The 17,230-nt window shown below is 27.2% G+C and overlaps 1 protein-coding gene across 1 annotated transcript; it reads left to right on the top strand.

Moving 5' to 3' along the window:
• Positions 1 to 938: 938 nt before the first annotated feature.
• RpL13A (ribosomal protein L13A) lies at positions 939 to 9,014 on the top strand. The gene is made up of 6 exons (XM_016072809.4): positions 939 to 1,016; positions 1,506 to 1,578; positions 3,806 to 3,871; positions 4,682 to 4,929; positions 5,685 to 5,807; positions 8,892 to 9,014. The coding sequence occupies exons 1-6, from the start codon at positions 996 to 998 to the stop codon at positions 8,976 to 8,978; spliced, it is 618 nt and encodes a 205-aa protein (XP_015928295.1). The 5' UTR covers positions 939 to 995; the 3' UTR covers positions 8,979 to 9,014.
• Positions 9,015 to 17,230: the final 8,216 nt, after the last annotated feature.

Raw genomic sequence — 17,230 nt, forward strand, 5'->3', positions numbered from 1 at the left:
AACATCAAGTAACATATTGAAAAAGGAATAATGAATGATTTATTCAAAATATTTCAGACTAATGAATAGATCCTTATTCATTATTCAGGAAGATTTTTAATAATTACTCATCACTCTTTATTCATTATTCTGCTGCTTGCTACATTGTAGGATATGAAAAATTACCTTCAAATGAAGGTAAGATTAGGTAACTCGCAAAAATTGCGAATCGGGTTCTCATTCACACGAGATTTCGTCGCAGTCTCATGCGTGTCTAGGACAATTGGATGCAGTGGGAATGGACAATGCCCCTCTCAGCGCCGTGTAAGAGAAGGACAATCTTAATGGTAAATTATGCTCTCTTCTGAAGAACACACCACCAGTCCCGCAGTGGACTGATCGTTTAGACACGGTTCCCAGCAGAACACCGAAGTCAAGCATCACTGGCTACGGTCAGTGTGCGGGTGGGTGACCACTTGGATCAGTCTGCGTAGAGACCGAGGGTGTGCGGTATTGGTCCTTGTTAAACTGTGCTACCGTAAAGTGCTCGAATTCGCGCGCAGGTCGTCGGGCTACCGAAGCGGGGGTGCTATCCCCTCCGCAGAGGATCAAAATTGTGATGGCAAGTCTTCGGATCATCCTCCGGGATGTTTCCCAGACCGTCGCCAATAGCCCATTGTGCAGCTCTAGTGCGACGTAAATTAACAATAACAACAACAACAGAAGAACACACCAATCAGAATTACTTTTTCTCGCAAATTGTATGCAGTGAGAATGGTCCCGATTTTCCAATGCAGATTCTCATTTGCACGCGCGACTAATGCCATTCACAGTGAAAATGATCCCAGTGAACTGGTTATTTGTAAGCTGCAACCTTCTTTGATATGCTTGATCTAGTTCAGCTTTTCGTCACCACAATATTTCAACTTTGGCAACACTAAGTCTAAATTCTTGCTCGCGTGGTAAATTCAGGGCTCTGAGGGTCTGTCCACCATCATAATTTTTATTTAATAAAAATGACGGGTTTCACTGAAAAAGTAAGTTAAACTATTTTATTTAAATGACAATAACTTTGTTTTGTTGTTAAAATAAAGCCTACATAATGTTAAATATTTCAATATATTTGTTATAAGTTTCAATATAGGTGAGCGAATCGTTTCACGTGGTTGACTATTTCATTATTTATAAATCGTGTTAGTGTGTTTAATTTATTCTAAATAAATGGCAAAAATTATTCACTTATTTCTTAGAGAAGCTGATTTGTTACGTTATTGTTTTATTAAGTACTATCGGCGTTGTGTTGTCGAATGTTTAGGCCTAAACTACCACAGCCATTTGAAGAGCGATTTCGATATTGAAATGATTTTTTTTTCTCTAAAGAAAACATAGTTAAACACCTCTTAACTCTAAAGTAGTATTTGATTTTGACAATGCTATCACACTTTATGGATGTACATTTTGTTTCTTTCGATGTTTTTTATCGCTATATTGCGATATCACTAATGTCTTAATTTTTTCTTCCACAGCCCATTATAATCGATGGTAAAGGCCATCTTCTTGGTAGATTAGCTGCCTTAACTGCTAAAACTCTGCTTAACGGTAAGATAATTATCCAATTAAATAAATTGCATGATTTTGTTCTTGTTTCCTATAATTTCCCCTAGACAGTTACAGTAAATTCCCATTACAGCTAGTGTATTGTAGATTTATTGTCCTTAAGATTTTGTCAATGTAGTATTATATTTTGTTCTTAAGAAAACAAGGTTATGTACAGAAAGTTGTTTGTAAAATAGTTAGACCATGGGTCTTTTATGATTTATAATAGACTGGTAAATTTAAACTTTTATTCTGTAACAGTATGACATGACAAATAATATCTCTTGTGCTGTGTTGGGAGAGGATTTTTTTTAAAAATGTAACGAAACCAGTGTTTTCCCAAAGTTTTTTTTTAAAAAGGCTGCTTTGATTCTCATACACATACTCCCACCTTACCTAACAAGTGTCCCCCAAAATCACTGCATTTTTATTATCTATACTACCTGTTTCAATGAAAAGTCCACTGCTGATTTATTTAGTTGTTAAAATTTTTTAATTCCATTACTATATTTTATTAAGAGTTTTCTAAATTCACATGATATTCTGCCAGAGAGATATTCTATTAGTTGAGGGAGAATGTATATTAATGATTCTTATTATGATAATATATATACATTTTGATATATTTAAATATACACCTTCAAACTACTTTCTCATAAATTTCAGTTTAAAATGTAAATGTTTAGTTTCTAAATGGGAGAATATATTGTTTTGGATTAGTATTATTTGGGTTGTAATTCTAATTAGAGTTTTTCAGTGTGTAAACACTGAATTAGCAAATTAGATAAGTGTTAAGATTTCCATTTTTTTTGGTGATAGGCAGTAATTTTTTTATTAATAAGAATAAACTTCAGAAGCAAATGCTTATTTTCTCATTGTAAGGGAATGACATTTAGTGAGGTATTGATTTTAGTATATTTAAAAGTGTGGTTGCTATGTTTTTCTTGTTCAATACTTTTTAAGTCTTTTAGTGGCTTAAAATTGGTGACTTTGTTTTCTCCTTTTACATTGCCAAAGGATCTGATTTCTTTTTTATATAAACCCCAGACGAAATAATTAATGGTATAATTTATAGCTACCTCCCGAGAAAACTTTTGCCTATATTTTCAAATTTTAGAAAGTTAAAAAGCTTTTTGGTACTAACGTAACTTTACTCAACTTTTTTTCACTATTGGATTTTAGTAATTTTGGCTATCTGATGTTTTATTCATATTGCAGTGTTCATTAAAACCACTCCTATTTTAAACGTTTGATTTTATAAAATGGATTGCAGAATTCTATCAAGGAATAGAAAAGGGCAAGGCAAGGATTAAAAATAGCTAATTTTTAATAGCCTAGCAAATTTTTAAATTACCAATAATTCATTTATGTGTGTATTTCAAAGACTAACTGCTGAAAGGCAATCACTGTGAATGTTAGCTAAAGAATAATGAACATATAAAGGTGAATTTTTCATAAAGTATTTCTTAAAAAAATTGTTTTAATATTTAAAATTGAAATGTATTATTTCTCCGTAAAAAGATAGTCATAACAATTTAACCAGTTGAGTAATTCTAACTAAGTAAATATTTGTAATAGTAATCAGAATTAAACCCATAAGCACAGATAGTTTTGCGGGAGTGTAATAATTTGAACAATAAATTAATGTTTTTTAACATGCAATATAAAAGTTTTTTTAACTGATACAAAAAGGTTTATTTATAGGGCATAAGGTTCAAAGGACAGGCAGGGCGGTTACAGCATGTTTACTTAAACATGCTGTAAATTTTTTTAATTCTAAATTATTTCTGCCTTTGTTAGAATTTATTTAGATAAAAAAAAATTATTAAAAAAATGCTTGGTAAGCAAAATTTAAAATTAGATTTAACATGGTTTAAAATTTTATTTAAGTTTAAATACATACATTTGGTAATTTTAAAATATTTAACTTTTCTGATATCTATTGAAAATAATTTACCTTATTGAACAAGTGATTATTATTAAATAAGTAATAATTATCTTAACTAAGTAAACTTTATTCTAACTTTAATATTTTTTTTTATTTCCCACATTAAATTTTAGTGTAAAAGCTTTGAGAACTGCTTTAAAAGTGTTATCTATTTTAAAAAATGCATATATTTTATAAGTGAATCGTACTTATTCTTTTATATGAGTTCGAATTTAAGGGTTGAAATTGTCATATCGAGATTGTTTCTCTGATTTTTTTAATAATGGAACATTTTCATTTCAGGTCAAAGTGTGGTTATTGTTAGGTGTGAAGGAATAAATATTTCCGGAAGTTTCTTTAGAAGTAAATGTGAGTATTTTTCAAAATAAATGAAAATTTTTTTATTTTAATAAAGTTAAGTCTTAAGCATTATTTTATTAATATTATGGTATTCTATAATAATTTTATGGTAATGGAAATAGCATCAGATTAAAAATATCATAATTTTAAAAATGTGAAAGAGGCCTATAAAGTGGTAAATAACAGTTGATAAACCTATCAGAAAAGCCGAAGAATGACAGATTGTGAGAAATAATCATTGAACGACATAAAATTACAGTGAAATTGTTACGGATCGAACACTCAAATTTGAATTTCGAACATTGTGTAATATAGTACTAAACATATCGGAATTTAAACAACCCTATACAAGGGACCAAGAAAATGATGAATAACTTACTTAAAAAATCAGCAAACATAAAAGAATATATAAAATTGTCACGAATCAAATGGAGATAACCCTAATTGTAATTTTTGAAAGGTGTAATAACATTGTATTACCTTAGTCCACCTTAGAATGAACTTTGATAAGTGTTTTCTTATGAACTACAACTAGTTGATGAATACCTATAATTTAAAATATGTATAAATTATTTTTAAACAAATTATGCTCTTAGATAAGTTTGTAGATATGTCGCTTGAAATCATCAAATTTCTTAATAATTAGCAGCTTCATTTTTTTTTAGAAGTTTAATTTTGTTTTTGATGAAGGTCACTTGCACCTATGTGTAGTTTATTATTTTAACCCTGTAGGATTACTAGATAATTTCGTTTTCTTTGTAATCTAATTCTAATTTTGTAATTAAGAAGGTAAAGAGTAAGACATTATTTCTTTTTTAGTGAAATATCTTTCATTCTTGCGTAAAAGATGTAATATCAAACCATCAAGAGGACCTTTCCATTATCGTGCTCCTGGCAAAATATTCTGGAGAACAGTTAGGGGTATGGTACCCCACAAAACAAAGCGAGGTGATGCAGCATTGGAACGTTTGAAGGTATTTGAAGGCATCCCACCACCATATGACAAAAAGAAAAGAATGGTCGTTCCATCTGCTTTAAGAGTACTCAAATTGCACCCAAGAAGAAAAGTATGATATTTCGATTACTAAAGTTGAAATTTTAATGATTATATTATTGTATAATTTAATGGCTTAAAAATATTTAACTTAGTTGAATATAGTTTTTATAAATTGATAAAAGTTTGACCTATGATTTCTAAAGATATATACAGTCGGACTTCTATTTAACGAGCTTCAATTTTTCGAATTTTATTGAGGAACCAAGGACATTTTTGAAATTTCTTCATTAAATAAGTTCCAAATAGCGAAGTGAATTTTCTATTTAACGAGAAAAAAATTTTTTTTTTAGATCCTTTTTTCCTATTTAAAATTACTTTGCAGATATAATTTTATGTAGCAAATAAATTTAGCTATTTTTAGTTGAAAATGTATGTAGCATGGTAGTGTAACACTGGATAATGTTTTTGCTCTTTTCTTGGTTTTTATGTCGATTTCTTTATGGCTAAGATTTATAAAATAAATAGTAGATACTAGTTTTCAAGAAAAAGGTGTAGCCATTGTTGTTTTAATTATGTCTAGTGTTAATGAATTTAAAACCTTTTCTGTGTTTAAGTATTTGAAAAATGCGATTTTCTATTTAACAAATTTCCCATATAACTAACTTATTATCGGGATTTAGCAACTTCGTTAAATAAAGGTTCAACTGTAATTTAAATTTATTCCATTAGTAAGGTTTAACATGTGTGAATAATTACTGATCTTGTCTGCTGCATTTATTATGCATCAGATTTGTTAAAAATGCAATGATTTTGTGTTTTTTTTAGTACTGCAGTTTAAGCCGCCTATCCCATGAAGTTGGCTGGAAATACCAAACTGTTATAGAGACACTAGAAGCTAAAAGAAAAGCTAAATCTGCTGCATACTATGGAAAAAAGAGGAGGGATGAGGTAACATTAATACTTTTTTATATTGCTATTTCATTTATATCACGTATAAGTGAATTAGTTATTTAGTTAAGATCTCTGAAGGCAATTCAAAGTTTAAATTAAATTTAAGATTTATATTTGAAACATATGTTGCGGTTGTATTAAAATTGCAGTTAGTTGCTATGATAATGATGCTATTTTTTCCATATTGTGTATCATTGTGCCTTCTAATGTATAAGGTAAACCTACTTGTTTAGATTTATTAATTTTTATATTCTCTCCTGTGGATATGCTTTTGATGATAATTTTTATTTCATAATTGAGATGCTGAAATAAACATGCACTACCTTCTGAGGCATATCTTCGCTTTAAAAATAAACTGGAATAATCGTCTCTAAGACATTTTCATGTAGAAATTTTATGCATTTTTCATGGAATCTTGTATGAATTGTATTGTATCTTCATTTACATTTTTTTCCTACCGTAATAATCTTTTATTTGGTCTGGTTTTTTGTTCTATAGCATAAGGTTAAAATTTGGTAGTCCACTATAGTAGATAGGCTTAAGTAAAAAGTTTTAGCTGTACAATTACAATTTATGTCCATATTGCAATTGTTGCATGTCAATTATCAGGTGTCTGTCCAAGCCAAATTTACTACCGTTTAGTGGTACCTTCACAAATTCAAGTTTAGGAAAAACAGTAGTTTCACAAAATAATTTTTCTTAAAATTTTATTTTTTGTGCCTCATAAGAAACAGTAAATCCATATTTTTACCATTGTGTGTTTTTATTTTTGTGTTGATTTTTTGAAATTGATAATTTGTGAAAATTAAAAATAAGATGATTTTTAAGTATTCAGAAATTATGCTAAATTTTCTCAAAATAGGTACCTCAGAAAAACCTTGACAGACCCCTGATTATTGTACATAATTATATTAAGCACCGCATCATTTGAATTCTAAACACCTAAATTTATTTAGTTAAGGTTAAATTTACCATATAATTTATTATTTTACAGTAATATTCAGGATACATTTTTCATATTCAAGTAATTACTTTTTTGCATACTTGATTTTAGACAATTTTTTGATAAATCTATGTAAATTTATTTCTTAAGCAATGTTGGTACCTGCTTCAACATAATTTTTTGACAATTTTTTAATTGTGTTGTAGTATACCCAAATATTTTATTCAAGCGAAAAGTTATTGTCAATACTTTGCGGTGTATATATTTAATTGTGACAATATTTAATTATACTTTAATATTGTCTCCTTGTTTGTGGGAACATTAGAGATACATGGTACCAGCAAAATCGGGAGTTAGGCAAAAAGTAATTTATAATTTAAGAAAATGCATTTAATTATTACGAATAAAGTTTTTGCTATCTTCTGCTATGTTTATTTGTTATCTGTTATAAAAACAGTACCTTTTAATTGAATAAATTCCTCGGATGTGGTGTCATTGCCAAATTTCACCTGATGTGGAATTGCATCTGTTTTCAATAAAAATCTCCTGCTTTTATTAATAAGAATTTTTCTTTTATAATATTATTACTGGCATACATTTAATCAAGCGTTTGTTATTAAAAGAAGACAATATTTTATGTAGTCGTATGAATGCTTATTTTACAATAACTTGATGTTTGTCCAAATTTTTTTTATTTTTTTTTTATTGCTAAATAAATTCCCTTAGACTTAGTTTGCCTCTCAGTCACATTTATAGTACTGATAATTTATTTCTAATCAGAGCTGGCATAATTTGAATCACTGCATTTTTTTTTAATAAAAATAATTTATTACTGCTTTCTTAGAATTAGGATTTTATTTATGATTCTAGTTTAATTTTTAATTAAATATAAAATTGGTTGAATTTAAAAAAAAAGGGAAAAAAACTGAAATTTTGCATACAGTCAAGTCTGAAATTTCTTTTTGAGTAGATAATGTTAATTTTCTTTTGAGTGAGGATATTTTGCTTTCTGGAGTTTGTTAATGTGGGCTTTTTCAATTTTAATAGCATTTTTTAATTTAATATCTAAGCATTTCTGTTTTTCTTTTGTTCAATTACTGCTTAGATATCAAAATAAATAAGATAAACCCTGTGATGATACTATAGTTAGCATAATGTTTTTTGATGAAATAAACATGCACTACCTTCTGAGATCAAGTTTTATTTTTTAATAGTTAGCATTATTTATTGCCTATATTGAATTTTTCTTTGATATCTGCATGGACTTTTTTTCAAAGTTTACTTTTTTATTTCAAAAAATTTTGCTCTGTGATGATACTTAAAAAAGCATAATGTTATTTGATGAAATAAACATGCACTACCTTCTGAAGTAAAGTTTTTGATAGCTGTTTTATTCTTAATTACTGATTGCTTTTGATGAAAGTTATTAAAGCATATTAAAGTTGATGAAATAAACATGCACTACCTTCTGAAGCATTGCTATGCTAAGTGAATCATATCAGTATCTAAGTAATTGTACACGGTTAAAAAATATGGTATTGTTATTACACAATTGGTTTCTGCTTCATTGAGGTAGAACAATCAATGCTTTTTTTTTAAAAATTAGTTTCTAGTTTAATTTTTATGTGGTAAAATTGTCTGCATATTTTTTATTTTCAAGTCTTTCTTACTTAAAATTATGATATTTAAAAATGCCTAAGAAATTTTGTTCAAAAATCCTTGTTTCTCTTCTAACCTCTTCTTCTGTGATTTTTTTTCTCTGTATTTTTACTGAATTCAATGTTTTTTGCTGAAATGGGTGTTTTCGGTACCTGTGTGCTGAATCTGCTGGCACATTTGGAACGCCTTGCTATTTCTATATTATTATAATTTAATTCCATCTCAGTTTATTCATTTACAATTGACTCCTGGTTAATACAAGACTATGTTAATGACAAGAATTGTTTTATATCAAATAATTAATAGATCTTGTCAAGGAAATTTTTGTTTAAATTTACTCAAGACAGTTAAACTTGCAGTTTTTAAATGATTGATATTTCAAGTGTTTTATTGTTCTTTGGTATTTTGTTATTACATTCGTTTAAATTTGTATTGAACTTTATTGTTATTAAGAATTTTCTTTCTTTTTGTATTTTTAGAAACTGAGGAAAGTTGCAATGGAAAAAGTAGCTAAAACCATTGAACCACAAAAACAAATTCTTCGATCCTATGGCTACAATGTATAGTAAAGATTTTTTCATTAAAGTTGAAATTTGAATGTGTTTTTTGTGCTTTATTTCTTGTTTGAATATATAATATTTGTGGCAGTGTTATTGTGAGGTTTCTTTTTTTTTTCTTGGGGGTTAACTCATTACTAATTAATAATTTGTTCAATAAAAAAAGAAGTTATTTAAAAACTGGAAGTACATTCTATCTTAAGATTAATTTCATGATTTCATTGCTTACTTTTGCTTTTTCTCACATTGATTCTTGTGGTGTTTCGTAAATATATGGAGATTAAATGTTTGACAAAGTTTACAAAATCTGCCAAAAAATTTTCTTAATGGTCGTTTAAGATTATTGCAGTTAGGGAAAGTATGATTTGAGCATTCCACTCATTTCTGGGGAATATTAATTTGGCTCATATAAGCAAGTTAATTTCTTCCATCTTGCAATAAAGTAAAATTTCAAATAATTATTTGTTGTATCTCTATTGATCTTTAAAGCGTAGAATGATCTAGGTTGACACTGCTGTATTTTTTCAAACTAAAAATTGAGTGATAGTTTCATAGCATTTAAATGTTTTTTATTGTAAATGCAGGTGTAGAACTACTATATTTTCAATGAATCCTAAATATTTACATAGCGGTAGAAAAGCATCCTATATTCCAATTAGTCGTGTATATATAAAAAAATTCCTGTTTTTTTCTTTGCACTTTTTTGTTTCTTTTACTCATTCAACTGGCGATAATACTGACATCTAATAGTTGAAATAGAACAAACGATACCCTCTGTGGTCTAAAGATTGTTACAAGCCACCCCTTATTTTATAATAAACTGAACAGGGTGGATATGCACTAGTGAAGGTATTTTTTGAGAATTTGAAAATATTACTATTGATAAAACATGGTTATAGTGGGTGCTTGACCATGAAGACCTGAATGGATTTTAGTTCCTTAAAAAATTTTATTAGTTTAATTTTTTAATATAATTGAGATAAAGTAGTAAATTATTTAATAGATATAGCTATGAATATTTTTTATTTGTAACATTTAAATATAATAAAATTATATTATATATTTGGAATTTTTTAATGTAAAAATTTTTTTTTTAAGATACAAGAGTGAAAATGTGAACGACTTAAAGTATTTAACATCCCAGTCTTTGATGAAATAGTTTTTCTTAAGTAAACAAACTTTTTTAATTGCATTTACATTTTTATGCTGCTTAAATTACCGGCTTATTACAAAACAAATATGCATATGAAGAAACTGCCTACTAAAGATATCCATATTCAGTTTTTATATAGTACCACCTGAAACATCGATATATACAGTGGCGTACCAGCAGAGGGGGCAATCGCCCCCTCTGAAATTTTAGTGAGGGGGCAAACAATATATTTCGCCCCTCCTGAAATTTAAACATTCGAGAAAATAAAATCAAGTAAAATTCCGAGTAAAAAATAGTCAAAAAGTAAAATTTTAGAAAAAAGTAACTTTTTAGTTGAACTTTGTAGCTATTTTCCAAGTGAAAAACCTAATTTTCCTCTAAAATTAAAGTAAGAGGTTATAATAAATATGAAGGCAAGAAATAAATTTAGGTAAAATTGGTAATTTTTGGAAAAAACAATTTTTTTTTTTTTAATTTTGAAGCTATTTTTCAAAAAGAAAACCTTATTGTCTTCTGAAATTTAATAAAAGGGCCTATATTGCGTTTCGCCCCTTCTGAAATTTAGACATTCACAAAAATAAAGTCAATTTAAATTAGTAAACTTAAAGGAAGAAAAAAACTTTTTTCAACTTTGAAGCGATTTTATAAGAAAAAAACTTTATTTAATTCTGAAATTTAAATGAAGGGTGAGTAATGTACTTCGCCCCTCTTGGAATTTTGCCATTCGTGATAATAATGTCAAGTTAAATTGATAACTTTAGAAAAAAATAACCATTTCTTTTTCAACTTTAAGGTTATTTTCGAAATAAAAAATTACTTATTTTACTGTGAATTTAAATTGAGGGGGCGAATAACGTGCTTCGCCCCTTCTGAAATTTAGCCATTCTTGAAAACATAGTTAAGTTCAATTTGTAATTTTAGAAGACGAAAAAGAACTTTTTCTCAACTTTGAAGTTTTTATAAAAAAATGTAAGAAAAAAAAACACTATTTTCTTTTGAAATTCAATTGAGGGGGCGAATAGTGTGCTTCGCCCCTTCTAAAATTAAGCCATTCGTGAAAATAAAATTAAGTTGGTAATTTGGAAGAAAAAAAAAGAACTTTAAAAAGAAAAAAAAAAGGAAACATTTTTTTTTGTCTTAAATTTAATTGAAGAGGCGAATAGTGTACTTAGCCCTTTATAAAATTTAGATATTCGTGAGAATGAAGTCAAGTTCAATTGGTAACTTTAGAAAAAAAGATCCATTTCTTTTTCTACTTTAAAGCTATTTTCGAAATTAAAAACTTTATTTTACGGTGAATTGAAATTGAGGGGGCGAATAATGTGCTTCACCCCTTCTGAAATTTTGCCATTCGTGAAAATAAAGTTAAGTTAAATTGGCAATTTTAGAAAGAAAAAAAAGAACCCTTTTTCAACTTTATTTGTTTTTTTGTTTTTTTTTTAAAGCACTATTTTCTTCTGAAGTTTAATTGAGTGATATTTAGACATTAGACCCCTTTTAATATTTAGACATTCATGAGAAGGTCATGTTAGACATTCATGAGATGAAGTCAAGTTAAATTGATAACTTTAGGAAAAAAGCACTATTTTTTCCCCTTTAAAGCTATTTTCTAAGTAAAAAACTTTATTTACCTCTGAAATTTAATTGAAGGGTGAAAAATGTGCTTCGCCCCTTCTGAAATTTATCCATTCGTGAAGATAATGTCAAGTTAAATTGATAACTTTAGAAAAAAAGCCCTATTTTTTTTCTACTTTAAAGTTATTTTCGAAATCAAAAACTTTATTTTACTGGGAATTTAAATTAAGGGAGCGAAAAATGTGCTTCACCCCTTCTGAAATTTAGCCTTTCGTAAAAATAAAGTTAAATTGGTAATTTTAGGAAGAAAAAAATTTCAACTTTAAAGTTTTTTTTTTTAACCATTTTTTTCCTCTGAAATTTAATTGAGGGGGCGAATAGTGTTCTTAGCCACTTCGGAAATTTGTGAGAATGAAGTCAAGTTAAATTGGTAACTTTTGAAAAAAAGTACTGTTTTTTTTTCTACTTTAAAGCTATTTTTGAAATTAAAACTTTTATTTTCCTCTGAAATTTAATTGAAAGGCGAATAATTTGCTTTGCCCTTATTGAAATTTAAACATTCGTGAAAATAAAATTAAGTTAAATTGGTAAATTCAGAAAAAAAAAAACTGTCTAAAAAACTTTCTGAAGACAAAGACTTTTTTTTCACGTATAACTTTCTATATAATTAAAAGAAAATCTCATCCCAACTTCATCTCTTTTGCCCTTCCCTGGCGGAAAGAGTAATAAAATGCAACCTTCACTGATAAAAATTGGTTTCAAAGCCACCCCTGACTTTCAACAATTTCCTTTCCACCCACTTTGGCATATAATTCTGGTGGCCAAACCCCCCACAAAGACAGTTATCTGACTCCTCAAAAACAGCCACCTCATGTTACACACTGTGGGTAAAAGTACTTCGCTTCTTAAATTTTCATTTTTATGGCCTTTTGCTCCTTTGTCCTCTTTTTAAAATGTCAGATATTCACAGAAACATATCTTATTTGGATATCTCTTCGTAAATCGTCTCAAACAAGCAATTATCTAGATTTTCTGAGAAAACAGGTGTTTTAAGCTTTTAAGGGATCTAAACTGGGGAGGACTTGTTGACATTTTCTCTGGTCTGGTCTTTTTGTGATGAGACATTTCTTAGACTAACGTAAATAAACGCTCTCTGTTAAAGAAATTTTTTAGCTCTTTTAATTACATAATTTAAGTTATCAATTTCAAAAGAAAGCATATTTTTTTATTTTGTTTAATTGTTTTAAATTATTTGGTTGTTTTTTTTTTGTTGTTGTCGTTATTTTTTTTACATCAATTTGATAAATTAAATAACAAGGAAACGTAAAATAGATATCGAAGGAGGTAAGCAAATGTTTTCATTTCATTAAATTATTTAATGCTTTAATAATTATGCATTTATGTACTATTTGAATTGTTTTAGATAGTTGTTCGTATATCAAATACATTTAAATAGTACATTAGTTCATGATTTTACCGTTTGTTGTTGGTGTATGGATTAGTTATGTTACGAATTTAATTTTTTTTAATTGTTAAATAATATTTTGAATTCTTTTTACTTTTAAATACTTTGTTTTTATTCGAAAATGAAATTCAACCTTTAATTTTTTAAGAAAATCCTAGTCAATAAAAAAAATAATAAATAAAGTACCTTGAAATAAAAAATTTGTTTTCGTATTTTCGATTATTCTTTCAACTTTTAGGAGGTACATTTTAATATCGGTTCCTTAAGATCATCAATGTCTTTATTTTATTGAAATTAATTTTCTTCTGCTCTTTGGGCACAAAAGTGATATTCATTGCAGATTAATATACTAAAAATAAATAAATAAAAATGACCGAAAAACTATTGATTCTAAAAACAGGAAAATAACACGATTGAGAATGCATCATATCAGCTCTGAAAGGTGTTTTTCTTTTTCCTTTTCCTAATTTTTTAAATTTACTATTTTATTTTTATCTTATATGATAACTAGTATTATTATATTATGTATATCATATGATTATGTATATCATATGATTATGTAGAGCAGAACTCTAACACCAAATCTGTTATACATTTACTCTCTCTCTCATGTGAAATAAACCAATTAAAAAAAAAACATTATACACCAACAATAATTTGTATAAATAAGGATAATTCGTTTAAATAATAATTTTTATTTTAATACAAACAAATTAACTACCATTTTTATTTTAAACAATAAAAATGTTAAAAAATTATTCTTTATAAAAAGCTCATTAAAAATTTTCATAATATTTTATTATTCTCAGTAATAAAAACTTTAATTAAACAAAAAACTTATTTTTAAGAATGGGGCAATATTGGAGGGTAAAACACATTCCGTAACATTGGAGGGGAAAAAATTATCCGCGTAATTTTTGTAGTCTTTTTTTTTTTTTTAATCATAATTTCATAGGATGCTAAAATTGTGTTAATTAACTTTGTGAAAGCTTTTTTCATGAATATTTCTTCTGAATTTAAAGTATTAATTTTCAAAAATTTTAATGCTGAAATTATAAATGCTGTTGATGGAGATTAAAAAATTAATGCGATCAATACTATTGTAATTCATCATTTCTTAAAAATGTGAATATTTCTCTTTATCAATTGAATATTTTTATTTTCCGTTTTAAACATGACAATTACGTCTTAAATCCAGATAAATTAAACTGGAACAATATGAGAAAAATACTACACATAAAACTACTTAAATTTCATTTATTTTTCCGCATTTTGTGTTATATTATATGTTATATATGTATGTATTATGTGTTATATATATGTTATTGTGTTATATTTTTGTTTATTTTATTTTTCTCTTTAAAAATCCGAAGCAAATAAAATTCGTTGTCAAGACAAGCCATTAAAAAGAATTTTTTATTTAGGAAAAAAGCTGTATAACCTTTTTCTTTGGTATTATATTTGCTTTGGAATTTCAAATAAATAAATAGTTCCCTGTCATGATTGTTTACTCCTTGGCCAAAGAATACCAAGGTTTACTCATATATGACGTCGCGAATATATATATTTACATGCCTTTCTGATCAGAAGTTTCAATAGGCAAATTATTCAAAAAAGAATCTTCTTTAAAATATAGCCATATTTTTAGGTCCCTGTACACACTGGAGTAACGTAACTTTATTTTTAGCTCGATGTTAATTATATAACTGCTGAATATTTTTTTTATAGTGGCTTTTTAAAAGGAGAGCATATGTGATACATAAAACCGTAAAATTCCATCCAATTTCTATAAAAAGTGTTGAAAATTTTTAATTTGAAATCAATAAGTAATTTCATTTTTTATAACTATATATTAAACAGATTCAAGAAGTTTTATGAAATTGACACTTCATGACTTGCATTATAATTAGCTTGTTGACTAGGGATACTTTATTTAAGACTTTTTATGATTACTTTATTTATTTAATTTTAAGTTATGAGCTTCCATTGCCCATAAGTGATATATGCGCCAGTTTTATAAACTTAATTTATACAACAATACAGATATTTACTAAAATTGTCTGAAAAATTAAGTTTAAAAATAATAATAAAGTAATAACTTAGTTAATTAAATTAGCTCCAACTGTTATTATTCTTTTTTTAATTTTACAGTACCATTTAATCTAATACGTCATATGGTAACCATACTATATATAGACAGAGCTATACTTTCTTCAAAGTTTACATTTTATATTAAATCCATTTTTTGATTTTATAAAACCTTCGAAATACAATTTTCAGTGTCTGACCTGTTAATTCCATCATACCTGTCTTTCTGTATACCGGATAATAATAATAATCCGAATTAAAAATTAACTTCAGAAATTTTTTTAGAATTTTGAAATTTATGTACAAAAAAAAAGTTATTTCTTATAAAATAATTTCAGAAAGCTAAAATTATGCAAAAATGAATATAGAAGTATGCACCAAAGAAAAAAATGGGATAATTCATTTTAAGATTTCGTCTGAAAAAGAAAAAAGAAGTCCCTGGGCAAAGTAGAAATCGGGAGCCATCACCGATTTTATAGTTAATACATTCAATGTCAATTTCTCTTCTACTAATCAATTTTCAGGATCTCTTAAAACGAAAATCTTCGCTTAAGTTCCAATTGTTCATGCGATTTCCTGACAATTTTGAGGAATCTCAACTAAAATTATTAATTGTAGCATTTAGAAGAAGCAAACACATATTCATCGTCGACATTGACACCCAAATCTAAAAAAAAAGTTTAAAACATTGCTCAATTTCATAAAGAATTATTAAAATAATTGAATATCCATTTAGTAGTAAATTATATTTAGTTTTTTTTTTGCATCACATTATTTTTACTAGAAAAGCGATAAAAACAAAGATAAAAGAAAGCTATTGTCTTTTCATATTCTTATTGGTCAGTTAAATGTGAAAATTTACGGAACATGTACAGAAACGGCTAAACCGTGCAAACACAAATTATTATTTTGTTCAAAATTAAAAGTTATTTCGTTCCTTGAGTGGTGAGGTTTAGCACTTTCTTGTAATATCTCGCATGCTCACGCACTTTTAATTTTTGATTCTGTGCAGTGCAGGTAATAATTATTTATGTACGTGAACTAGCAAGAGGCTAAAGTTTTCTATTTTGTAGCAAAATCAAACAATGTATTGAGCGTAAATAAATAAATAAACAAAGCGAGCACTCTTAGATCAAACAATCGCATTTTCATAGGACTCAATTCGGATAGTTCGGGAACCTGACTTTAAATATGCGAAATAATTAGTGTAAGGGTAGACGATTTTAAGAGTCAGGAAATTTCCCCCACGAAAACGTACTTGCTTTGAATAAACTTTTTCAATCAACGTATGCAGATTCTTGACCCTTAAAATAATGGGATAGTTGTAATCTGGAAGGAAAAAAAACAGTTCGACAATTTAGTCAGAGCAGTTAGAGCCTTTTTATGTTTGCGATTTGAATATTTTTGTTATACACAGGGCCGACGATTCTAAGGTTGTTCAGTGATGATCAGTAATCTTTTAATTTATTCCTTTTTTTCTTGTGCGTCAGACATAGTTTAATGCATTTTTTGCAGGTATACCTGGCTCAGTAATTACGATTTTTTTCTGACATTATTTACTTTCTATATTTAGTCATGTATTATTGAAATGCTTTTTCCGAACATTTTAATTTTCAAACTTCGTAGTTTACTTTGATTATTTGTCAGTTATTTTTAAAAATAATTTTTTTTCGGATTTTTATTTTCTCTATAATAATTTCTATTCCTCTGTCCTTGTTATTTTTCAAACATTTTTAAGCTAAATGGGAATTTTTGTGATTAATTTTGTGACCAGTAACTCTTTATTCTCATTAATAAAATAATAAGTCTTAATAAAAACTATGTTATAATACAACAAATTTTTAATAAGCACAGCAAATTTTTCAGATTTAGACTTTGTTTAGTTGTAATAATTTTTTTAGATTTCATTTTTATCGAATTTTTGCTTTTACGCTTATGTTAATGATATTTTTGTTAATTGTTTTCTCTATATTTTGTTAG

This window comes from Parasteatoda tepidariorum, chromosome 4, assembly GCF_982258835.1.
Source record: "Parasteatoda tepidariorum strain Cologne lab strain chromosome 4, Ptep-v5.0, whole genome shotgun sequence".
NCBI classification, from domain to species: Eukaryota; Metazoa; Arthropoda; class Arachnida; order Araneae; family Theridiidae; genus Parasteatoda; species Parasteatoda tepidariorum.

Coding starts and splice junctions, on each gene's coding strand:
- RpL13A (XM_016072809.4), top strand. CDS start 996: ATGACGGGTTTCACTGAAAAA. Junction 1,017..1,505: donor TGACGGGTTTCACTGAAAAA/GTAAGTTAAACT, acceptor TTTCTTCCACAG/CCCATTATAATCGATGGTAA. Junction 3,872..4,681: donor AAGTTTCTTTAGAAGTAAAT/GTGAGTATTTTT, acceptor TTTCTTTTTTAG/TGAAATATCTTTCATTCTTG.